Genomic DNA, 26,173 nt, shown 5'->3' with positions numbered 1-26,173 from the left:
CCTCCAAATGAGAGCTGCAGTTCAAGGTATTCCCTCCTCCCCTGTCCCTCCAAAATTAACATCTCCTTTTAGAAAATACAATTAAAAAAAAAAAAGAAGGAAAAACCCTGGGGAAACTAAAGAGTTCTCACGGTGAATTTTATTTTGTAAGCAACAATATAAACATGTGAATAAAACAGGCATCATTTGCAGGGCTGGCCTTTGATCCAGAGTACCCTGGATCTAGCAACCCTTCATGAGCAGACGAGGGCAAGCCTTTACCTGTGACTCCAGAGGCTAGCCAGGTTGCAGTCCACCAAGACCTTTGTCATGGAAAGACCAATGCTTGAATATTTGCTATTACCAAACGCATGTGCAATCTCGGAATGTACCTCCCACCTCCCCCCCAGGTTAAAAAAATCTAAATCATACAGCTGCAAACCAGTAAAAAAAGTTGCTTCCAGCTTATTGAGACTGAAATGGCCTGTTGGACTATAAACTGAAATATTGTTCTGGAGATAACCAACTGGTCGTGACACAAAGTACTGTATTTACAACTCAAAAATATAACTGTTATATACTTTAATTTATAGCAAATTTAATACATTAGTGTTTACAAAATAAAATCTGGACTCAACTGAAACAGCGTGCTGCTTAGCAAGTTCTTCTTCCTTCCTCTTGCTTTAATTGAAGAGACCAGCAAGCTTAAGAGCTTCTTCTGTGATCCACACATAACTTTTGATGGTGTCAGATGTTGGAGAAAACCGAATGTTTCCTGCATCTCTAAAGGTTTGTCGCTTGGTACCTTCTATTGCTCAAGCTGTACAGTTCAAACCATAAGCTGTCCTTTAACAAGTTCCATACATGTCTCATGAAAGCTACTCAGATACTAACCAGGGCACTGGTTAATGTTACAAACTTAAGAAACATCCGTACTACTAGCTCACACAACAGGAAAGAGGAAATATAACTACACATTCAATCTCTTATTCCTAACAGCAAAGCTGTGAACTCCATTGCTTTAAGATACTTCAGTAAGTGAAACAGTACCATACAGTTCAAGAAACATTTTTTTTAAAAAAAACAAACATTTTAATAGTATAAAAAGTTGTTTTACTGGTGTTTCTACTATAAAGCTTTGTTCCACAAATCAAGTGATAAAATAATTAGGTATGTTTACAGTGATAAGAGACTGCAGTGTAGACATTTCAGCTCACATTTTGCTGAGCATTTCAGTACAACAGAGACCGTGACTGATTTGTTAATACACACCTATGACACAGAGCAAACTGCAGACATGAAGTGCATACTTGAAAAGGGAAGTTTACCCATTGGTATTCTAACTTACTTTCTTCAGCTATCCCTTTCACCTCCAGAACACACCATAAGCAAAACCTGTATTTGGAAACTGAGGCATATAACTATCTTGACTGCAGAGCAGCACAGTGGAGAAATGGATGCACACAAATACACCATGGTAAATTCCAAAGTTATATGCCAACTACTTCTCCTTAGATAAAATGACATCTTCAAAAGTGAACATGTACAAAAAATAAAAACTGTCAAATAAATAAAGAATACAGATGTTAATTAACCACATATATAAAGAAACGTATTGGCATACTGTATGCAGTATACGGTATATTCATAGAATCATGTGGGCTGGACAGCACTTAATAAGGAGTCACATGCTAAAGACATGACTCCTTGTCTCTCTCCCCCCAAAAAATCTTATGGTTTCTGGATATCAAGTGCAACCTTTTACACTGATGCATAAATCCTGCATCGTATGTCATCTTTGCCACACTTAGGATGCTTTTTTTTTTTTTAAGATTCACAGAGAAGTCCAAGAAGTTATAATGGTTTGAATCACAATTTTTGCAGCCCTGTCCATGCTACTTGGTCTCTTGAGTTTCCTACCAAATGAGATATCAGTAATTGTACGGTTTATCAAACCCCAGTTTTTCCCAAGGAAATGGGAGCCAATCATATGGACTCTTCCATACTCTAACTGGCATTTCCTATACTCCTGACTTGTAGGTAGGTATTACGCTATAAAAGTGTTACACAAAGGCTGCTGAAACCATTGAAAGTGATGTAGCAATAGTTAAGTGTCAAGTATGTCTGCTATGATACAGAATCAGGGTCTAGGTCTATCAAATGCTATATCCACATAACATTTTTAACCATGAAATATTTTATGCATTTTCCTTTTTCTATAAATATTGTTGAAAACTTGCTGTTAATTGTGTCACGAGGTTTGCATTCCTAATTTTCCAATGATTTTAAATTCAAATGTTTAACAACCATATCTACGCTAGGTACACTGAAAGTAGACATTGAAATTTCAAGTAAAATGAACTGTAGCCACATCTACTGGACTCAATACACGTCCCGACATCTAGATTTACTTTGATAAGTTATACAAATACATAATACATTCTTAAATAATGAAGACCCACAATATTAATTTGTGAATCTTCCCACGTTATAAAACCACTTTTACAGGAATGTTTATCCACCGGTATTACTGTTTTAGTTTGCAGTGTCTCTTGCTTTCCTGTTTCCACAGACTACTGTACCAGTTCTTAGGCTTTGGCTATTGAAATCTCTTATTTGAATGAGGCAACACTGGTTATTAAGGCTGTTTTTTTTCTCTTGTGAAGTTTCATTCTTTACTACGACACTGTTTTCCAGAGCAGAATGACTATCTTGTGTCTTCAGGTTCTGTTTTTATGACCTTCCTTTCTATGTTGTTAAAAGCCGAATGAGGAAAATCCTTTAAAATACCAAGGCCTTCTGCATTGAGAAAAGAAAGAAAGATGTTAAAACACTGCTTGGAAACAAATATATTCTGTTCTTAAATCAAGAAAAAGGTCCAAGAACCACATGGATACTAAGAGTTGAAGCAATAAATTCTGCCTCCTCATCCTGGGCTTTAACCCAGAGGGGTTAGAACCACCTCAGTTACACTGCAGGGCTAATGGAGATGCACTCTGCACTTGCATTTTGAGAGGGAACTGGTAAAACTCCCCAACTGGAGATTCCACTGAGTGTATTATCAGTGGGATTGAGGCAATCTGCAAAAAAGGTGGGCCTAAGATTCCAATATTCCAAAGAGGAAAATGCAAGATTCTGCCCAGTCTTCAAAACAACTTTTGCACCTTCTCTTTCAAATAAGCTCCTTTTCACTGCATCTTTCAAACTCAGGTGGGATTTTATCATTACTCCTAAAATTACAAGAGTCTCCAGAATTCCTGTCTTTATCTCAGTCCGCCAAGTATTAAACTGAAACCACCTAGAGAGATTTCACAAAGGTTTCTTGCTCTCTTCTATCAAACTCAGAGTGGCTCCCAATGCCAGAGGTAAATTACAAGATTGCCAGTGAGCAGAGGTCACTGAATAGGAAACCCAGGTAGAAAACACTTACTGCATGACATGCAGTTCACAGCAGAGAAGTAGTGGCAGGTCCTTATAAACCAGAATAAAGAGGTGTTTTTATAAAAAGTCTCATTCCTTTATACAGAATGAAGCCATATCAGAATCATGTTGCTGTGACTGTAATGCAGTTTAAGTATTCAATAGTGGTAGTTTGGGTCAACAGCACTCTCTGAGGACAGACACATGCCAGAACTTGCTTCTCTGAACCTAGTTACTGCATCCCCAAAGCTTTTCCCAAATCATATTCAATCCAATTCCAGATTATCGAGTAACACTCCTCTTGAAGTTTTCACCAAAGCTTTGATTGCATGGTTCCACACAGCACATGCCAGGCTGCCTTGCTAGCTGCTCCACTCAGAGACATCACAGATTAGCAAATTTATCACAGGCTTTGTAAGAAATAGTGGGTAATTTCCATGGGACAGCACTAACCTGAGGACTGGGACTTCGCCTCACCACCGGGATAAAGCCGGATCAAATCACCGCACAAAGGTTTTCCAACATGCTGCTCTCCATCAAGTGAAATGTGCTGCATCTGTCTGCTTGGCAGATTGGACATCCGGAGGTTCAGCGGCCTTTCACCTGCAGGTTGTTCACAGTGTTAAAAGAAAAGCAATATTAAAAAACAGGTAGAGACCTAAAGATGTACTAATTCCATCTGCAAAAGCACATCCTAAATTCCAGCTGCTCAGGGAAGTTTCATAGCAAAACAAGGCTTATGTAAATATGCTGCTTTTCAGACTACTCCACAGGCACTGCTAGAAAAAGACACTCAGCCACAGAAATTTTTTTTTTAATAACATCTCTTTATTCTTTCAAAAAGCCCCTTGAGATACTAAAAATTTCTGCTCCCACTTCAGAATCCCTTTGAGATCCTAAAAATTCCCACTTTCCCTGCACAATGGATTAAGGGTATAAAGAAGCTTGCTCTGCCAAGGAAAGCTGGATCCACACACCTTCATCTTCCTGTATACTTTTGTACCTCATTGCTTGACCAATACATACAAATGAAAACCTATGTTTTATTGCTTACTTGTGTTGATTCCCTTAGTTCCTCCCTCTACTGCTCCTCTTCGCCTCCCCTTAAACAAACTAGCTTCTAAAAAACAGACACAAGAACTTCTGGTTGTATTTCTTCTGTTTGTAATATTTTGTCTCATTTCACAACAGTAAAAAAAGAAATCCAAACAGAAAGTGCTCCAACAAAACAAACACTCCTAAAATTAATTCAAGCTAAGGAATAGCCAGTTGGTAAATCAAAGAGAACCACAGAACTGTAAGCTTTTTGAAGAATAACAAGCTACTAAGATCATCATTAGAATCTGCTTAGTTCTAAGTAATTTACACAGCCAGCTCCTCAGGTTTTGTTCCTAGACTGCACAAACAGGTAAAAAAAGGAGTACCAACTACATCATCTGCTTTACTTTCAATTTCCACAAAACCAGGACGCAAATGAAATGCAACATTCTGCTCCATTTTCAAAATCAAGGATAAAGGTAGAGCAAAGTCCTGCTCTCAGTAACAGGGATGCACCCTACCTTCTTCCCTCCCCACATTATCCAGAGGGAAAGCAGTTTGCCCAGATACATTAGAGTAACAGAGCAGAACCCGAGTATACATCTGATTGCATTATTGAGACCGTAAGCACTTCAGGGCAGAGATCTTGTCTTGTCCATTCAGTGCTCAGGGTTCTATACGAGATAAACAACACCACTGACACGGGTTGCGTAATATCAAATGCATTTGCTGGCAGCAACGCCGTGCCTGGGAGCTACCATACCTTGTCCATCAGCATTATCTAATGACATGCCATTGGGGCTGTGCTCTTCCGAGTTCTGTCTGTAACACCCTGTGGAAAGACGTCTCTCTAATGCTGCCTGGTTGCAAAGAAACTCCATCTGTTTTGCCATCACCTTTTCCGACTGCAAATAAAACAGAAAAAAATTTCTCTATATATACATACATCTAGCAAGTCAAAACACAGGGGGAAAAACAATATCAGATGATAAAACTAACAGCCTAGATAGAGGTTTTTGTTGACTCATATGTACAGATGTGTGTTTTACGGTTTCTTCAAAACTATGAAGCAAACAAAATATTTTTGCACCCATAGAGATTTTCATAATGTACATCTGAGTCACTCAAGTATACTTAAAATGCAAGCTGTTGTAGTTCATCCATGCAGAAACGCTACATTAAATTCTGTTCTTCAAAAACACACAAAAATCACTTTCTGCACTTTAGGACTCCAGGTTACGTGAAGAGAATCTCAAGAAAAGCAAAAAAGAATGTCTTAATTATCCAGTTAGCTCTGTTCAAATACATGTCTTCTCAAAGTACTCCAGAAAGTATTCCAAGAGCAATGGTAACATCTGCTAAAAACTTATGCCAAGATTTCACCAGACATCTTGGAATCTTTATTTTAGGAAACAGCACTACACAAGCTTAAAAATCTGCCATTCTGAAAGTGTAGGATGACAGTATGTTTGTGGGGGATAAAGGTGTGAAATGTCTGTCTAGAAGAAGAACAAGACCTATACACCTCTAGAGAGTGGAACTAAACAATCCAGTGCAACGTGGGAGGAAATGGCGTCTGAATGTTTGTCATTGACTTTAATGCCAAGAGAATTCTAACTTTCACTATGATCTTGTTCTTGAGGGAATGTAAATAAGCATCTTGCAAAAATAAAAAGAAAATCACAAGTCAAGAAAGTTGATTTAGAAGAGCCACAATGAACATAAGACTGGAAAATGTACAAACTTAACATTTGCAATTGATAGGAAAAAATAATTTGTCTTTAAGGTAATGCTACAATTGGTTCATTTAGTACAGAGCCTTATTCATTGCAGACCACTTCACTTTTCTTGGGAGATGATGAAAGCCCTGACTTCCCACAAAAGTCTGCTTATTCACCATAGTTAGGTAATTTACACATACAATGACAGCATTACAAACCAGCAAACCCCGAGCTTTTCCAGCACAGTGATGACCCTGACAGCAGGGTAATAACATGATCAGTATTTACTTACTCTGGCTCAGAGCTCATCAGGTTTTGCAGAGGACCACTGATAGCTCAAGCTTGGTCTTAGGAGGTAGGTAAAAAACTATTTTCAAATAATTCACTTTCACGAGTGCTTTCACTTTGCTATTCTGTCACTTTTGTTACCAACTTTTGAACTGTAATTTTAAAAAAGAATATTTCTGATTCATGCCATCTTTGTTGTTTAATTGGGATAAATCCAGAATTTTAAACTGCCATGATGTTTCTGATCACTATAGAAAAATCTGTACAGTTGTAGATACATTTAAGCTTGAATTAAATCTCTAGTCCATTGTTATTTGGCAATGACCAAACTTTAAAGCACACACTAAATGAAAATAAGCTTGCAAAAATCAAGTTCATTTAATTATTCTGTGACATCAGAACACGTAGCATAATTGCTTTTTGACTTATCACAATGAACAGATTTGTATGACCAAGCACTGCTTTGCAATAGAAGGTGGTAAATGAGAGGGTAACACATCCAGTCTCAGAAAACAGGGGGAACTCCTAAATGTAATCTTAGGTGCAAATTCGGTGATTACATTTGGCCAAATCAGTTATACAAAATAAATTTGTTGCAACTTAGCACGAAATCCGTTCTTGCCAACAACTGGCAGTGGGAGACATGTATTTTGCCTCGAGGCTGGGATACTCTACAGAAAGGACAAAGAAAGAATCAGAAACCAGTCTTCATTTATACAAAGCTTTCTGTCTGCTCAAGAATATTGTGCTTCCAGCAGAGTAGGTGTTGTCTAGAAGGCCAATTTATCCTCTCAGATCCAGAGGTTCGCTGATTTCCTAAATATATTGGCCTTTCTTCTTACAAGACATGTCAGAACTGAGGACTCCAAGATCGCCTACTCTATTCCTCTAGACTCAGTAACTTGAGCTTTCCATTTATAGCGAATAACGCAAGTAACACAGCACAGACTGTACCAATACTACCCTACTTGCTCCCAACAGGCAACCACAGATTGTCAAGCCTACTATGCTAGATCCTACCTCCTTGGAACTAACAAGGGCAAAGCCATAGTACTGTGTCAGAACAGTTTCAGAAGGTAAAACCCAAATTAAGAGTGATGCAATTCCAGCTGAGCTCAGTAGCCTTTGAAAACTGATGGTAATTAATTTAGTCATCAAAACAACACATCAAAACCAATGTGCAAAGACATGGCCTGCATTATTCACAGTGTAGCGTAGTTGGTTTACCTGGGAATTAAGAGCTGTTGGGTCTTCACTCTTTCCTTTAGCCAAAGCAAGTGGCATTTTGTCTTGCTGATAGAGTGTCTGGACTGTGTCCTGGAAATCAGGATAACCATCCTATTGAGCATAAGAAAAAACCAAACCAAGAGGGGCATATTACTAATCTTTTTTCCACACTCTCCATTCCTCAAAAGAAAAAAACCCATAAACCCAAAACAAAACAAAACAAAAAACCCAAATAAAAAACAACCTGAACCAAAAAACCAAAAACCACATTCCTGAACTTCTGTGAAATTCTGGACTGCAATTTATATGTTTGTGCTATCCACTCCGTTTAAGTTTGTGCACAAAACACAGCCCCTCTACAACAACTGCTATATGTATCTAAAATGGCATAGACAGAAGATCATTTTTTTGTGAATCCAGACTACCGTTGTTACTGACATTAAACTAGTTTGCATTCAGCCTTGCCAGGCAAATTTAGGCCTGTGGTTTCTGTCATTCATAAGAAATCAAGTTTATATGTAGTCAAGAATATATACTAACCTTGTGAAACTGAGAAAAGCCTCCTGAAATTCAACATATTTCACACAGAACCTTCACTAGTACCACAAAATGAAAAATCACTATTTTAAAAGTACGGTAGAAAATTTATATACTATGGGAAATCATGATTCAATAATTCTTCCAGCCTGAAATTCTTATGACATGCAAATCTCTTCTGCAGCTTGCATATGTACCAATAAAGCAAATAAAGTTCCTGTGAAAGCCTGCCAGACTCCATTAAAATAAATTAATCATCGAAGCAAAGGTTCAAGATGAGGAATTTATCCAGCTCGGTATTATAAAAGGAAAGCTCACGTACACTAGAGGAACATCCAGAAATGTTTACAAAAGCACAGCATAGATGACACTGTCAAAATGTGAGAGGAAGCCAGAGATCTTAAGACAGACCCAAATCTGAGAACACTGACATCTGTCACTGAGGATCTGCAGAACTGGGTATCAAAAGTATGCCACATTAGGTATATTTTCCTTGTGGATTCTAAAGACAGATATATGCCAATAATTACATTTTTGACAATAGGTGGACAAAAGGGTTACAGCTCAAGAACAATAAAAGTGATCTTTCAGAAAAAACACGGGGGAAGGACTACAAGGTTCCTGCCATTGGCAGGCTGCCCACTGACCTGCAGAGCTGTGCTCTGACCCACGGCAGGCTGCCAGAGCCTCAGGGCAACGTAATGCCAATAAACCTATTCTTCATGCTCAGGAAAAAAAACTAAAATCAGTCTGAACACTGTATACTGCTTTTATCCACCCAACATAATCCCTCACAGAAAAATAAACATGAGAGCTATGCAAAAATTTCATAGCCAGGTAAATTGCCACAAAGCCTCATCCACTAGAAACAAAGGCTTTGCAGCACTTTTCCATGAGCACTGACCACTTTCACAGTCAGACCTGAATTTGTTTGGGAGAGGAGAATGATCATGTGTAGGAAGATGAGGAGCTGAACGCACAAAAAGCCTATCACTCAGGATCCTATTTTTGCAACATAACAGGTAACAGGTTTTTTATAACATATTTGTGACCGCCTGCCTATACAAAACTGAAGGCTGTTTCCCAAAAGTGGGTCTGGCTGCCTGTCACTGTGTCTGTCACCCATCAGTCAGACAGGTAATTCTCGGATGATGACGTGGTTCTGGATCACCTTCCCAGAGCCCTTCCCCACCACTGGCTGTTCTCCCCGTGGGTAAGGGCTGACAAGGAACATGCTGTGCCAGGCAAGGACCTGCTCTGCCCCATGGTTGCCTGGAGGTCCTGCTGCATGCAGTGCAGCATTTTTGTTTTGCCATGCTGCTGCTCAGTTGTTTTTCAAGCGGTTTCATGCAGCAGATGTTCCCAGTCCCACATGTGCTTTTTCGCTCCCTCTAATGACATTTTTCCTATGAAAACAGTAGCTTCTACTCCTTTCACTGTTTTTGTGAAAAACACAAATCCCGCACTTTGGTTTTCTTTTCAACCTTCTCAGCAATAGTGAAGGTGGGCCTGTTCCCTCCTCATCCTCCACCTGTACTGGCACCCAGGGAAGACACTTCTTTGCAGCCTCCACTCAGGTCTTCCTGCCTGTGCCCCCTGACTCCCACTGAGCTTTGGGAAATTAGCTTTTGAAAGCTCTTACCACCCTTCTCTTTCAGCTGAATGAAGACACTGACACACAAAGCAATTTCTTTATACTACAGACAGCAAGAACATTTTAAAAACTCTCTTTTTGCTCCCATGGCTGTTTGCATTGACTCTGAAGGAGAACCTGGTCGACCCCAATGGCAATGAGCAGCTTCCCTTCTCCCTGAATTCTGTGTGATCCACCTGTGACTTGTTTTGTTTTCTAGCTGGTGCCACAACAGCTCATTGCTTTGAGCAGTGCCAGCACTGAGTCACGGAAGATGACAAAGTAAGGGATGCCCCTACCTCGCTACACCTAAGCAGGAGAGATCCTTGCTCTGCAGGAGGATATGTCCTTTCCATCCCTGTTCGCCTGTCCTGCTCTTTGTCCAGAGAAGATTTAGGAACTACAACCCCTTTTTTATAATCTGCTTCCAAATCCCAATTCAGTCCATTGCCTTTTTCACTCCCTCCACACCTTTAGTCTGTCATTTGCCTGGAATTTTTTCCCTTCTCCTCTTTACACTTCACTCCCACAGCTCACCCACCCACTCTACGAATAAGAGGGGGAGAGCAGGCAGGGGAAGAGAAAGGCTTTTACAGGTAATTTGATGTAATTCATGGCATATTGTTTCTTTGTAATGCTTGTGAGAGTTTCATATTCATGAAAAGGATAAATTTACAGTGTGGCTGTAGCCTGACAATGTTGCAGCTTGCACACACAGCTCTGCTCAAGGATGACCTTCAGAGTCTCTCTGGAGGCTTTTCAAAGTGTTATTATATTTCAGGAAATTAACTCATCTTTTTTTTTTAAGTAATCTTTTACACTATGCAAAGAGGCTGTGAAGTCTTTCCAAATTGAAGACCTAGTATTTTAGACCATGCTTTACAGAGACATAAATGACTAATGGGTAAAGGAATGGTGAATCAAAATACAGAGTTCAGCCATAAAACAGAAAGCAAAATGACCCTTATTAAAAAAAAAAAGGAAAAAGAAAAAGACCTAGTTACAACGAAAAAAATCCCCCATGTTCAGATCCTCTGTGTGTTAGCATGACAGAGCCACAATGAAGCATTACAGCTTCAAAAACAGTGTAAGGAATTCTTATCCAGAACAAAAGGAAAAATTTGCAGCATTTGCTGCCATTTTCCTTTTTACCGTCACCTTTCCAAAATAAACCAAACCAAAAAAAAACACACCCAAAAAAGCCACCCAAAAAACCTCCCCAAAATCCCCAAACATATTACCAAAAATGACCTTTTTTTTCCCAAAATGCATGTGCCAAGAACCCAAAACACCATATGAAAAAGTGATCTACTATGTAACACTGCATCTTTCTTACATTTCATTGAAGAAAAATCTATGATTTACAGCAGACCTCAGAATTATAATGCACTAAAAGTAATGGTTTACTCCTTTGAAGACTCTCAAAGTCGTGAGGAAAACAGACATTTATGCTGATAACAACACTGGTCACTTAAAAAATAATAACGCTATGCTATCAAGTGCAAAAATATTGAATTTAATTTTCAATTTTTTATTTTGGAAAAATGTCCTATTTCTGAAATAGTGATTTATACAGTAAGGACATTAAATTTCCACAAGCATTTTAAAATACAGCTGGTAATTTTAGATAAAAAGAAAACAAAGTAAACATCCTTTCTCAGAATTACTGAACTAAAAAACAGACCTTCCAGAGTTTCAGCCTGTATTTTTCACTATTTAAATTTTACACCTTCTTTCAGTGAAGATCCTGTAGAAAACAGCACCTCCCTTGCAGTGTGTCATTTTAGACACTTGCTCATCATCAATTATTACTGAATGAAGGAAAAACTTCCTAATGCTGAAATCTAAGTCATTGAAATACTACTTCAAGCAGAGGAGTAGCAGTTCCCCACCAGCTCATATAAATTAGAGCTAGACTGAACAAAAGAGAGGAACCTCAAGCAACCATCCTGCAACATGTTGGTCAAGGCAGACAGTGGTGAGGCTGGATAAAATCATTTAATGCAGCTTTTCCCTGCTCTTTTTTGTGGATCGAAGAACCAGCACATGTCAAAGCAAATCGTAACACATGTCAGTGACATTACTGACTTCTCAAAGCTACCAGCAAATCCTCAATGCACATGAATATTTTGCATTATATAGACTCAAACTACGACTGTATACAGACTGATGGACTTATTTATTAATCATAACTGCCTTTTCAAAACTAACTGCTGTCACCAGGGTTTGCCTCTCAGGAAAAGCCTTTGCACAGGTAAAAGCATCACAGTACTAAAAAAGATTAAAGCCTTACTACATTCAGTACATCACTTATCACAGAGTGAGTTACATGAGAAACACACTTCAGAATACGTTGCAATTTTCCTCTACACTTCAAGAATACATCCCTTATCTATGTCACACATAAATCTAGCTCAGGTCTAGCTTACATTATAATACACATTTAACTTACACCTTTTGGAGCAGACAGTACAATAAAAAACACCCACAATGCTAAGGATAAATTAGATACCCACGTAACAGTGAAACGGTAATTTGTTTAAAATATAAATTAAAAAGGAAGATCTGCTACTCTTATGAGGTATATACATATGCATACTTTTTTTTCTTTAAATTAAAAGTACCTTTTTAAAAGGTCTCAAATTTGCTTTCCAGCAGTGGTAACTGAAGAAAAAGGTAAGCTACATATATGCTGCTCCTGCACTACTAACAAGGAATTCTCAGAATCTCTCTAAGCAACAGCTTGTGCAGGTATATACATCAGCCATGTATACATGCACATTTTACACAAAACTCAATCCAAAAAACTGTAAATTAATATTGTGTTGACATTTGTGTTGACACATAAAGCTTTTAGTTAGTTTTAGTTCTTGACTTTTCAGTATGATCAGTGTCATAATCTATGGCATAGAGGGAGATGGCTAATATTATGCCATCAATCCAGAACTGTGGATTTTGGACATGATCAAGAGCTGACTCAGATGAATTAGGCAAACCTCACCTCACACTGACTTAAGGAGGCCTTACAGGAAGAGATTTCCTACAGTGCTCGAGCTTATTCCACCACAGGAAGTCAGTCAGTCCCATTCCTCCCCTCCTACTCACTCAGAGTGCAAAACACGGAGAGTAACTTTACCATTAAACAAATCCTACTCTTTTCCCCTGCTCCTACAGGTTTCTCCATCAAGCATTTATATTTGCAGAGACAGTGGTGATGTTCTCCCCCTCTCTCTCTCACATCCATCACCTGTCTATCAAATGTTTTTCTGACAAATTTCCTTAAGACAGATCCCTTCAAAACAAAAGTGAATTTTAGCATGCATAGGTCAAAATACAGGAGTCACAATACTGTACCTCCATCTTGATTCTCTTTGGTGACAGCTCATCCCTTTCTCCACACTTAGATCTAGAAGAGAAGACACATACACTGTCAGTGAACAGCACATTAACCCTGACTACCAATAATAATGAAAAACAGATTCAAGGAAAAAAGTAGATCAGGGACAAACAAGTGAGATGCACAAAGAAAGCCCCCAATTCCCTCGACATGGCAGTGAATGTCACTCAAGTACAGAGGAATACAAGCATCTTTTGTTGTTTTCAGAAGTGTCAAGAGATTCATGGATTCCTCTTCCAAAGAGAAAGGAAAGCTACCTGAGCACACTGAATTACAGAAATGCCTCTGGCATTGCTTACCTAGAATGGATGTATATTTACATTAATCACTATGGAAGAAAGGGGAGCAAAGGAAAACTTCTAAGAAGTGTAGGAAAATGTGTTTTGAAAGGATATTGCATTGCAGGCAAGGGAGTTAACATTTAAAAACAAAGAAAGCATCAAGATTTTCAATCACACTTATTAATTCTAGGGTTTTAATTGTATTTAAAAGGTGTTAAGCCTTTGTCATGTTTCATAACAGCAGTTCATTTAACAGAACACTAACAACTGAAATTAGGACTTGGCTTCACCTCCTTCAAAGCAAATTCGTAAGCCACTCTCTATGACCTTATCTTTTTGGCTAACAAACCAAACCTGTATATGGAAAAAAGGCAATTGATACACTGAGCATCTTTGGCTACTCTGCCTATTTACATTAACTTTAAAATACACAGATGCCTCAAATGCTTGAAATACCAACCTCTCAGATGCCTCTCAACATGCACCATCATCAAAATATCTGGAAAACTAAAGAGCAAATAAAAAAGGTAATTCAAGACAGCTAAATCTTATTAGTTTAAAAGCTTCACGACTTAAATAGCATTTTCCTACCCTCCTCAGAAGAGCACTTTGCTCAGAAGAGCAGGAATAAAGTGTCTCTAGCACTTCAAGAAGAAATGCTATCAGGCTGATTAGCTCTCTGAAAGTGTAGATCCTTTGAGTTAATTAAAGCCTTACTTGGTGGTCCTGTAAGTATACTTGTAGGTAACTTCTCGAGAGATTTGCCGAGCTAGCGCGAAGAGTTCATCTCTCCTGGTCAACAGCGCGTTATCTTTCACACACAGCTGAGCGGCTGCTTCATTAACTGTGAGCTGGAAATTAAACACAAACACAGGGGTTCAGGATTCTGAACACTTTCACCTATTGTGCCTGTAAAAGTACCTCTTCTGAAATAATAAAAAATTTCGATTGCAATTAAATTACCTATAATTGTACACTAAACCCCGGAGGGTTTCTTCAGCGTATTTATACCCCTCACTAAACCAGGTAAGCCTCTGGGAAGACAAAAGGATATGAACGTAGCTGGTGCATAAAGTAAAACATTATTGTAAGACTGTCTCAATGTGCGCTGCTTGTGCCTCATCCCAGCATTAATTAAATCTCAGTATAAAACAGTAGCACTGAACGTTCACAGTGTTTGGCTTCCAAAGCCTGGTTTACAGGGAATACTATTTTTATAAACGCAATATGCCCAGGACTTGGGAAAAAAAAAAAGAAAAAACCCTGACAGTGTGGGTACAGATGGCTTTCCCTGGTGAATACAGAATAAATTCCGTAGAAGGTGATGGTTTAAGAAACGATTAAACTTTTTTTAGCTATGTTTCTCACCCTCGTGTTTGTGAAGACTATCTTCAGACATGAATCAAATGTAACTTGTTTCAAGGATGTTTTCCTGAGCCTGCCAGGACACATTTCTAGTGCCTGTGCTGCTGGCAGTAGATTCACAAAGAGGGGAAAAAAAACCCCTTAAGTTAAGGCTCAATGCTCTTCAGAAGCCTACAGGAAGTGGTGATACTGTCATGGATTATATCAGCTTTACAATACTGCTGTCTGAAAAGCCTGTGGTCAGCAGTACGGACACAACAAAATTCTTAATGCAACAAGAGACACAAATCGAGATGCTGGAGAGGTGAATCCATGCTCCTTCCCTAAGAAGCAGGGGCTGAAGAGACATTTCACTTTTTCCTCAACTGAAGAACAGCCAGCATGTGTAATGAGGCATTACAGCAAGAAGCCAACAGAATACTCCAGGTATTTTTACCAAAGTGCCCACAACCCCTCTCCTCTTCTATTTCTAGAAATTAAGGTGCTTTGAATGGACTTGGCTTCTGGCAAAGGAGTACAGCTGCTTTGGTGCTACTGTCAACAGTGTGTTCTGCATCTGTCTCAGGCTAGTGAATATTACAGAGCATCTCGGCTTCCAGGGCACAGTCAGCACATTCACGATTGACTGAGATGTGCCATGCCCAGCCCTTGATCTGGCAGTGCAGAGAACAGCCACAGCTCAGGGCACAGGGACGTGGCCGAGGACGGGCAGGACCACACGTGTGACCTCAGACACCGAAAACACTGCTCCTACAAGAAGCACTTTTCATGGAGGCAGACAAAGGTGCAGCCAAGGACAGACCAGCAGATCTGCAGTTAAAGGGTGTCTCTTGGGAGAAGGGTAAGAAACTTGCTCTTCCACCCTGCTGCCTACCACACTGCAGAATGTTATTTGTGAATTAAATCACAGAGGCCAGCAACTCACCCAAAACACTGCACACTCCATCCCTGAAGGATGGAAGCTGTCATAAGACATGAACAACACACAACCGTGCTGTTCTTTGCTGTGGGGCTTGATGGCATCCAAATTAAAAAATATATTTTGCCCAATGCGACACCTGTTCTCCAGGAAGGTTAAAAAAACAAAAACCTGTCAGAAGAGCTGAGCTGCTCTCAGCAGCCTGTGCCCATGCAGTATTTCTAGTAAAACCTCACACAGAACTGCTGCTCCTAATATTTTATAAGCACTTTTTTCCTGTGTTTAGCCTAAAATCCTCTGATCTGAGTAGGGCATTTCCTATGGTACCTGAATGTTAATCAGAGCACAACTATGTCTTTAACAGGAAAACTAAATATGTTGCCTGATCCTTTAGTCTCTCTAGAGACAAAAAAATAATCTTATAGAGATCAGATGGACAAGGGCATGAACTTTAGGTTTAATCTGTGAAACAGGTTACTATGCTCCTATAATACAAGGTACTAAAACAACAAACCATTACCCCCTAGACAGGAACAGTTATTCCACAATGTCTATCTTTTCAGACAAAAACACAGAGGGGAAAAAAGATACAATAAAAGATTAATACAACACTGATGAAAAGAATTACCATCCAAAGAAGGCAATAATTTCTGTAACAGTGATAGTTATTACTTTGCCAAGGATGAATAATATGGCTAATGCTTACAAAATAATTTGAGATTTTTTTTATCCCTCAAAGTGCTGAAAGGTTGCAAAGAGCTGAAATGACTGAAAATGCTTTGGGTATTTGTAGGCAAATGCTGTTTATCCTAATATGTGAGAAAAGCCAAATGTTTATTTGTTTGTTTTTCCTGGTTTCCTCTTTGAGGTCACATCCAGACTTAGTGAATTGAAGTACATCATGGCTTCCTGCCTTTTCAGGAGGCATAATACTGCAGATAGAAAGCTTTGCATGCCTAAAAATAAAGATTCTGTTTGGTGGAAGCCTTAAGGATATGGAGCAGCACACAGCCATACAGACTGTATGGAGAGGGATGGGTATATTCCCATCTGACGGGGTTCACATATTCCCCCACTAAAAACACATAATTAAACACCAAGCCCTACTGTTTTGGTGAGTCAGCAAAAGAAAAGGAAGAGACCAGGCCAGACAAAATTTATTACTTGTATTTCTAATTCCTGTTTCTCACACTACTGAACAGGGGTTTTTTTGTTTTACATGCACTGAGACAAGTACTGAAATATTAACAGGGAAATTACAAATCTGACTCAAACATGCTCGGGTCGCTGAGTTCAAGGGCATGCCTCGTACTCATCCCTTCTCCAGTCCAACATCAAGTGCTCTCCGAGTTTGAAAAGCTGTGTAATACTGAGACAATGGGATGGATTAAGAACAGCATGTTTATTAGTTTTGGAACGCCTCTGAAAGATTCTGCATGAGATTTTATGTCAGATTAGTGCTTTATGGAAATACTCCTACCAGTGGCACACACATCCAAACCAGCTCAGTGCCTGCAGCTCTTGCAGGCCTCTAATGGCTGCTCAACCCCTCAGAGACACTCTAGTGTTCATACTGAAGTGAAATATTCTCATTAATTTACCACTAATAATTCCATCAGGTTTGATTTTAATTTGCATGCAACTCCACTGTGCTTGAGGAGCCAGAGATACTCTGATCTTTACATTAGGAAGCTAACCACTACTTAAGCTTTTTAAATTCATAGTGAAGTTTATTCAGCTGTTCCTTGCCAGCTGCAAGGAAAAACCTTGAACTACAAGGCACAATGACAGCCTTGGAATGTATTAACACGTGCAGAAACAGTCTCTGGACAAGCAGAAACTTACCTCCCTGGTTGTTTAAGGTCCTTCCTTCTGAGCAGCAAATTGTTTAAGCCATCAAAACCAAAAACATACTGAAGTTGAGTTTACGAAAGGCAGACTCTGGTTTAGTAGATTTTAAACAACAAAAAAAAAAAGTCTCATTGTTGTTAATTGTATATTTTCCGCCTTTTTCTGCTTTAAAATGGAAATGAAAACTGTTCAAGACAAAACTTCATGAAATCCGGCCTCTTTAAGCAAACAGTAAACCAATTATGAGGAAATTCTTCTTGCTTGCATGTGTGCAGTTCCCATCAAGTTCAGTGAGGCCCCACATGCGTAAGTGAGGCATAAGTCAACCACAGACTCCTTTGATCTTGTGCCCTTAATCATAATAGCGATAGAAATATTTCCTAAAGCCAAACCATGCTCTCATTCCATTTTTAAACATGGTTTTACAATGATGTAGTAAAGATCTGTAGTGCAATACTAAAAAAAATGAACAAGGCAGAGCAGTCACCCTTTCTTCCAGTTCATTGCTACCCTGCTCCTTCAGACTACCAACCCAGTATTCATTCCTCCAGCTTTGTGGAGCCATTCCCAAGCCTACCACATGCCTGACACAAAAGCTGCCCTTGGAGCCCACCTCCCAGTACGCTGCTGGATTCCAGGAAATTATCCTACAAGAAGTCTGCCCAGATTTCAGAGTATTTTCTGCAGTCACCACCTCAGAGAAAGATTGTGAAAGCACACAGCTGCACACATTGTACACCTCGACTGCCTCTGTGCCCAGGTGGGGAGAACCCCCTTTCTCCAAATCCTGAATCTGCAGCAATGTGCACAGGACATCTACACAATCAATCCTTTCAAATCCTGCCTCCATCTCATACACAACTTGTTCTGTTACGAGAGAGACTTCCACAAGGTCAGGGGAGTAAGATCAGATCTGGTTTTGTACACTGGATGAATTCACAAATTATAAGTGTTCAACATAAAGCCACAAAGCACGTAAGTGAAAGCTGCACAACCAGAACTGTGTGGCAGAAATGTGGCTCACTACTGTGGAAGTGTCTCCCCAGCCTATAGTAAAAGCCCTTGTCAAGTCACTGCTGGTGATGTGCAGTTGCCTTATAAATGTAAATACATAAACAAAAATGTAAAGAAATACGCCTTGTTTCCTTCTGCCCTTCTACTCAGAAGCATAAAGAGAACTCAGTCTTATGCTATGGATCACACACCTACAAAACTTCTTCTTGAAGCAAAAAAAGGCTAAAGCCAGTACAGTTTTTTTGGCACTCCTGTAACATAAACATTGCCTTTCCTTTTGGGAGCTAAGCCTTACATGCCAAATTTTAAATCCAACTGAAATTTTGCAATCAGTGTTAACTGTAAAAATGCTGATGCAGCATTCATATCAACAGTGTTTTGGCACTGCTTTGAGTTAATGTTTGTTCTCCTCTTGTACTGTACTCTGGCACTAGGAAACTATTCCCCACACAGACACACCTATTGCGTTACAACATGTGCAGTGCGAGCCTCAAGAATGCCAGAAGAGAGGCGAAGGAGGCCCACATGGACTTTCAAGGAGAAGAGGGAAGAGATGCTGCTCAGGACAAACTTTCAAATTACAGCCATCCATCAATACTGGGGACGGTCCTTCCCCTTCCTCCTCTCACAGGAGGAACTTCACTTGACTGGCTTAAGACCACTGTGCCCAAAAAACCCCACAGGTTGTACAGGTGAGTTTCATCCCAATTCAAACGCAAAAAAACCCACCACACCGGGTTTAGGAACCTCGTTGGCAGAATCCTTTTAGCCTCGAGGGCACAAGCTACAGAGCGGGGTCTCAAGGTGAGGAAAGACAGGAGAGGGTAGTAACCACGCCAGACACAAGCCATTTTAGTTACTGATCTTCCAACCAACCAATCTACTCTCAAAGCTGCAAGGAAATACAGGACCCCCTTGAAAACATGCCAAATGTTTAGAACCCCAAGGGCCATGCTCAGTGCAATACTGGTTTGCTATTTCAGTGCCAAACTGTTTAAACCCTCTGTCTGACAGGCTGCAGTGGTGGCCGAGCAGCCTGATGACACCACGCTGAAATCAGTGCACACATGCACACACCCACCCACCAAAGGGTACCTGTACTGCACCCGAGGCTTCTGTGCCAGGGCAGCCCTGCCTACAGCAGTCAACACACAAGTCTCATCATCCAGCAAGAAGTGCCCTTACAAGAAGTGTACCCTGTGAACAGCAGCTCGTAGAAGGTGCAGGAATAGGGGAAGGAAGCCCAGTGTCACCCAAGGTGTTTTACCTCGTGGAGGGTGAGATGTTTGCCATCCTTTCTTTTTGAGTCAAATCTGCCATATATTGCACTGTACTTTCTGATCTCCTCCTCTTTGTGAGGGTCATCGTCACTCATCTCAAAGATGTGACCAATCATCTTTGCCAGTTTCTTATTTGTTTTCAGTAACTCCTTGACTTCATTGGAGTCGCTTTTGGGCAGGGAGGGAACCATACGTTCTACACACTCAGCAACTGACAGAGCAGCAGCGGCATCCAGGGTCTCACTGTTTTCCTTTGGTGAAGCTGGAGAGCCGAGGTCAGCCGGGGAAAGACTGTGTTCACTCTCTGTGGTGTGGTGTCCCTGCCAGAGTCTCGGTTCGCTGCCGCTCTGCAGCGATAAGCTCCCCACCACATCGGATTTGCTTGCGCCCACACTTTGCACACACGTTGTGGCAGCACATTTTGGAATCTTCAGGTGAGGCTCTCTGGTGCTGCTGTTCCTTTCATAACTGCTGCAGGATATCCCCAGCCACGCAGGAGACCCTTCTGGCAGCTTATATATTGGAATGCTGCTGACGGGCAAGGAGGTGAGAGGCTGGTTAAACAGACCAGGGTTTGTGACCCAGTCCCTCAAAGCCTTCTGCAGCCTTCGCACGTGAAGCGGCTTGCTAGCCATGCCTACAAGAGCCATTATCTCCAAAAACTCCTCTTCACCTGCTTCACAGAGCTGCTGGACATCATCACCACCCTGCTGAATGAAGGCATCAAAGTAGAACAAGAGATTTGCTTTTTGTAGTATTCGATATAGTTGCAATTCCCCAAGGGTTCTGGGTAGAGCTGACGCCATCACGGACGACAGAACCTGCAAACAGTAAAAACAGAGAGGAGATGAGCACCAAACACCAACATCTAGAAGCATTGCCCCCCCAGCCCATTTTTAGGTAAGGCTGATAACTCAGAGGATAGGATTTCTTTCTCTCATCATAACAACACACATGGAAATGAAAAGGAGTTTTTTGACTAGTTAACTTAATGGAAATATTAGTGAAAAAACAAATCGGCAGATAGTTGCAATGCACCTACAAAGAAGATGATTCAAACATGAAGCCAGCTTGTTTTCAACATTCCCACTTCATGTTTGCTCCCAAGAATGTCAGTCAATATTGCTCACTGCTTCTACTCAACTCTCTTTTATATCTTCACATCAAAATGATCACAAAAAACAATCTGAAGAATTACAGAATACTTGGTTCCCTGAAGAAAAAAGCTCCTCAGTTTCAATTCTTCTTAATTCTCAAATCATTTTCATCCATAGCAGTATGGAGGGCTGTAAAAGGAAAGCAAAGAAGAACAAGCGCTTCACAGAACCCCAGAGGATTAACGAAGCTGGGCCAGTAAAAGGATCTTTCAGAACCAAGTATTTCTACAGTTTTCCCCCATTTCACATAAAAAGGATCTAATGCCTATGCTGATTTTAATTATGGCAGCAACAGCTGCAGACAAAGCAAAAATATTGATGGATTCTAACACATATACTTTAAAAACCTTACTTTGAATTTGCCTGCCCATTCCATTTGCTAACAGGGCTGTGTGTCATTGACACTTATGACATGAAACACCACTCAGCAATACAGCCATTGCACTTAGGGGCTCCCAACAGACAAATCGCAGCAGTATTCTACCCTTACAGCTGCAGGAAAAAAACATTTGCACAAGTTTCACCTTCATAAACCCTGTTATCCAGTTATACCACAAATAATAAACTCTTCAGAGAATTCTCAGCTCTCTCACACACACCTCTCTTCGCTCTACGATGGCTTTCACAACCTCAAGCAGATAATTTCCAGTATTACTGTATTAAGCTAAACCACCAATCGATAAGGTCTAAAGCATGTAATTTATAGTTAGTTGGGAAAGTAGCAAAACTAAAACACTGAGCAGGTCTGCTAACATTGCTCTGGCTCTACTATCACATTGCACTTGAAAAAGCACACAGTAGTAACCTAAAAAACAACACCTACAGAACGATTTGCACGCACTGGGGGGAAGCTATTTTAATAATGTGCAACTCCCCTCCATCCAAGACTGTGATGCAAGAATATACGTATGCTATGGGGCAGTGGGAGACTGGTAATCAAAAGTATAACTAAGACAAATTATTTTTACAGTGTGTACTTTTCTGTATTGATTTGTTGCTTGTTTTCTGTTTTGTTACAATACCAGCCTTTGCTTCAGCAACTCAAAATAAACATACAGATGTAAGAAACAGAGCTCAGCTCCTATTCAGGAGGCACCTGAAAGATCAGGTTTTTGCTACAAAACTGTGATTAAACTCTACTAGAGAAAAATAAAATTAGGAGGACAACAGAAACTTTCCAAAAATCTATGTGGCAGCAACAGGATAACTACAATCAAATCTCCTCAGGAAGACAGATAGGAGCCCTGGGGGGAAAAAAACAAAACACACAAAAAATACAAAACCCCCAAACCATCAGCTGAACACATTGTTCCTTGTACACCGATATTTGTAGAACAGAAGGGACAGCAATAGCTGTTTAGATCTGAGTAGCTACCTCAAGGAGTTGCTGGTGAGCTTATGAGCTAATAAACTACACACTTTGGAACTCAGGGTGAAACTGGAAATATTTAAGAGCTACATATTTTAGAAATACAGTTTAACTTTGGAAAATAACAGTTAACTTGAGGAAACCAATTAAATATTGTCTACATTCAAAGATACAAGAAGAAACACAGAAAATGAGGAAAATCACTTAAAAGTAACCCTTTCAAGGGCATATAATTCAATATTTTAAAAAATTGTTATTATTTTGCAGAATTTCTTAGAAAAATCCTCCCATTCCACAAAAACTTTGACAAGACAAACAAAACTAACAGCTTATGGTTTAGTGGCATTTCAGTAAGCTGTTCCTACCCTCTCATTTCAAATGATGCTGAGTTTTCACCATCAATACCACAAATTAACTTATATAACTTTCAAACAAAGGCCCATTTCCTAGGAAAGCCATTCATCTTAGCACAAAATCTACATAAATCTACATAAATGGACTTTGTGCAGAGAGCTAAATTGAATCCTGGGAGGATGGTGGCAGTGAAATTACACACAGCCCAGGAGCTCCAGGCAAGCCATGAAACTGAACTCATTTTTCCAGCCCACAGGCTAGAAGAGCAGAAACAGTCCACAAGCAGCCTTTACCTAGAGGCTTCTAATCAACAAATCTCCTCATGACAGATAAAACTGGATTAATATGTACTATGGAGGCGTCAGTAGTGAGTCCACGGTTCAGACTGCATTGAGATTTGCATTTACAGCAAGACTGAAATCCCTTTGTTTTGTACTTTAAAGACCCATTCTGCTTTTCGAATTCAGTACAGTAACTCCTGAGAGGGCCAAGCAAATTTTCCATTTACGACTGCTACTGATTTCTGCAGAGAAGGCATTTTCAAACACTCCTGCTTTTGACCTCTTTTCTCCTTGCATTATACAGAGCTCCTCCAGCACTCACCTCAACACCATCCCAAGTATTTCTAAACTTTTACAAGGGGAAGGCTCCCTCCCCTTTCCAAGACAGCCTCGCCAGGCTGCCAGCTACGCTGCTTCTGCAGACATTACCGGTCCAGTCCCCTGGTTCGGTCAGCTCACAGCCTACAAAGCCAGAAAAGCAGGTATGCTAGTCGACCTGGAGGAGTAAGATGAGGCTTAGGAAGAGGACAAGCAACGAAGCAAGGGTTGCTGAGGAAGTAGCACAGCACTGCCTGAATCAGAGGAGACCGTTAACCCGAAGGACACACGGCACTGCTGTCGCTGCTGGCTCTGCTCACCTACGCAAAGCCTTAGCACACCCACTCAAGTCTCAGCGCCCCACATCTTTCGGGTGACCTTTAAGCTGCATCTAAGAGACCTAAAGTACTGCTTTCCACCACTGCTGTTCTCATTTCCTAGTGCATCAGGGACTGTGCTTTTGGGGTAAAGGGTGAGCATGAGAAGAGGTTACACAACAAGAAGACAAGGGGCGAGCTCACAGCCAGAAGACTCGTGTATCCTCCTCACTGGGAAGAGCACTTCGGTAAGACCCTGGGACACCATGTGTGCTCCCCCTCTTCTGCAGCCTACTCGATAAGTCTTAGGCTTTCTAATCTGAGATCCCAAACCAACCTGGTTCAGGAGTAACAGTGTGGTCATGCCCTCTGGCAAACTCTAAGAAGCCAATCAGAACGATCTGCCACCTCAGGAGTGAGCAAGGAGATCTAAGGTATGGGCAACTACAAACCCTTTTTCTGGCAAAAGGCAGCAATGCATAAATACAGCCATGGCACTTGAGCTGCTACTTCTCCCCCTTCTTTGCTCATGTCCATACCAGTGAGAAGTGTGGGAACACATGGGGAAGAGTAGCCACCTCTTACATTTTTCACATATATAACAAACAAAGAAGCCAGGAAACTCCCTCTAGCAGACAAAGCTGTTTAAAATACATGCAAGGCTGCATACTGTTATAGCCATGGAAGAACCAGGAAATCACTAGTTAGATTTTCACTCAGCCCTTGCAACCCATAACCATGCATTCTGATTTTCCACATTACCTCATTCACATCCACAGCCTATCACCCCACATGCCATGCCCTCCTCTCCAAACGCTGGATGTCACTTTAACTCTGACCACAAACATAACTCCTGGGAAATAGGAAAACAAAAACCACAGAGGGACCACAGAGCACTCTTAAATATTTGTAAACAACTAGTGCAGGAATCACAACCTATTCCTGCTCCCTCTATCAAGACAAGGGCAGCGGCAGCAGCAGCCCCTCTCAACATCTTTAACGACGGGAAAACACCCGTTCCTTCCCGTTCTGCCTGATCCGAGTTCAAAGCTGCACACTTCCCGGAGGTGGCAGGAAGAAACGCGGCTGAAGTAGGCAGGTGGTGGACGTGGGTGAAGTACTGGGAGAAGGAAAACTCAGGAGCTGTGAGATGTAGGCATGGGACAAGGACTTAAAGAGCAGGTTTCCTGCTTTTTAAGGTTGCACCAGAAGGAAAAGCAACTGAGCAACTCTAACCGATTTTTAGAGATTTTTATTTCAGGTGAATTCTATTTGAGCTGTCACCAATTAAATTAGGAATACGCACAAGGAGAAAGTGTGAAACATCACATCCCTGTATTTTAGGCAAAAGTGATTATTTCATAATATATCTTGATCACTTTGGGCGTTTTGAAAAGTCTCTGAAGACAAACCGGATTTGGGTTTGAGAGCTGGCTGCTTTGCATATTCATTACATTTCCGCAGCGCTTCCAAAGGACTTTTTGCAGGAGGAGAAAATTACATGTAGCTGCAGAAGCGAGACTTTGCAAATTAAATAGTCTTGTCTAGCTCTGAGATGTGCCAAAATACAGCCGATTGAGTGAACTCCGCGTTCACGTACAGATCCGTATCTCGCCGCTAACTAATGAGAAACTTGAAACGTGCAAAAACACCACCATCGCGTAAAGACGAAATGCGAGCACAAATACCTCAAGATTCCCGCACGGCCAAAGGGGGGTCCCCCACCGTTGGGTCCCGAGGAGGGGGTCCCCCAGGGGGGATGGAGCCCACGGGAAGGAAACTCACACAGCGGGCAGGGGCGGGGGGCTGCGGTCCCCACACTAAGTTCGCAGCCGCAGAGCCCGGTGACAGGAACGTCCTCGGAACAGCTTCTCCGTAGGGCCCCCCGGGCACCGCTGCACCCGGACAGCCCGGGGAGGTTGGCGGCAGAGGCGGCGGAGGGGCACGGCCCCGCACAGCTCGGGGGGCGGCGGCACCGCATCGCCTCCCCCCGCTCCCGGTGCCCCGCGCAGGGCGGCACCGCCTCCGCCCGTCCCGTCCCGTCCCGTCCGTCCCGCCCCGTGGCCCCCCCGCCCCGCACACACGGCAGGGACGCTCCTGCACTTTCCGCCCACTCCCCCGTCCCCCCCCCCGCGCCGGATTTCTCCGGGAATCACCCACGCACGACCCGCCCGCTCCTTCCGGCCGTGCCCCGCGGGGCCGGGGCCGGGCTGCCCGCGCCCCCCGCCCGCCCCGCACCTACTCTGCAGTGGGCTGCTCCCGCCGCCGGCCGCCCGGGGCTCCCCTCGGCGCCGTCCCGGGGCCGCAGACTCAGCCCCGCCGAAGTTCCTGCCCGCGGCCCCCCCGCCCAGGCTCCTCCTTTCCCATCGACGGGGCGGGTGGGCGAGCCTGTCCCCGCCACCGCCTCGCTGCTGCCGCCGCCGCCGG

General features: G+C 41.6%; 1 protein-coding gene across 2 annotated transcripts; it reads right to left on the bottom strand.

Moving 5' to 3' along the window:
• Positions 1-546: 546 nt before the first annotated feature.
• Positions 547-26,173, bottom strand: NAB1 (NGFI-A binding protein 1). Of its 2 annotated transcripts, none has more exons than XM_027678126.1 (8): positions 25,989-26,173; positions 19,938-20,771; positions 14,239-14,372; positions 13,198-13,249; positions 7,674-7,784; positions 5,201-5,342; positions 3,853-4,002; positions 547-2,778 (listed from the first exon to the last, which is right to left on the bottom strand). In XM_027678126.1, the coding sequence occupies exons 2-8, from the start codon at positions 20,754-20,756 to the stop codon at positions 2,687-2,689; spliced, it is 1,500 nt and encodes a 499-aa protein (XP_027533927.1). In that variant the 5' UTR covers positions 20,757-20,771; positions 25,989-26,173; the 3' UTR covers positions 547-2,686. The 2 variants fall into 2 exon arrangements, with proteins under 2 accessions (XP_027533927.1, XP_027533928.1); XM_027678127.1 differs by lacking the exon at positions 25,989-26,173 and adding an exon at positions 24,509-24,576.

The sequence above is a fragment of the Neopelma chrysocephalum genome, unplaced genomic scaffold (genome assembly GCF_003984885.1).
Source record: "Neopelma chrysocephalum unplaced genomic scaffold, ASM398488v2 Primary Assembly neopelma1_44, whole genome shotgun sequence".
In the NCBI taxonomy this organism is placed as follows: domain Eukaryota; kingdom Metazoa; phylum Chordata; class Aves; order Passeriformes; family Pipridae; genus Neopelma; species Neopelma chrysocephalum.
The sequence above is the reverse complement of the archived record's forward strand: the minus strand, read 5'-3'. Positions and strand labels throughout refer to the sequence as shown.

Excerpts from the sequence above, each read along its gene's own strand:
- NAB1 (XM_027678126.1), bottom strand. The coding sequence starts at position 20,756 with ATGGCGTCAGCTCTACCCAGAACCCTTGGGGAATTGCAACTATATCGA. Across the intron at positions 14,373-19,937 it reads AACATCTCACCCTCCACGAG|CTCACAGTTAATGAAGCAGC; the intron begins GTAAAACACCTT and ends TTTAATTTCCAG. Across the intron at positions 13,250-14,238 it reads TATACTTACAGGACCACCAA|ATCTAAGTGTGGAGAAAGGG; the intron begins GTAAGGCTTTAA and ends CTTCTCTTCTAG.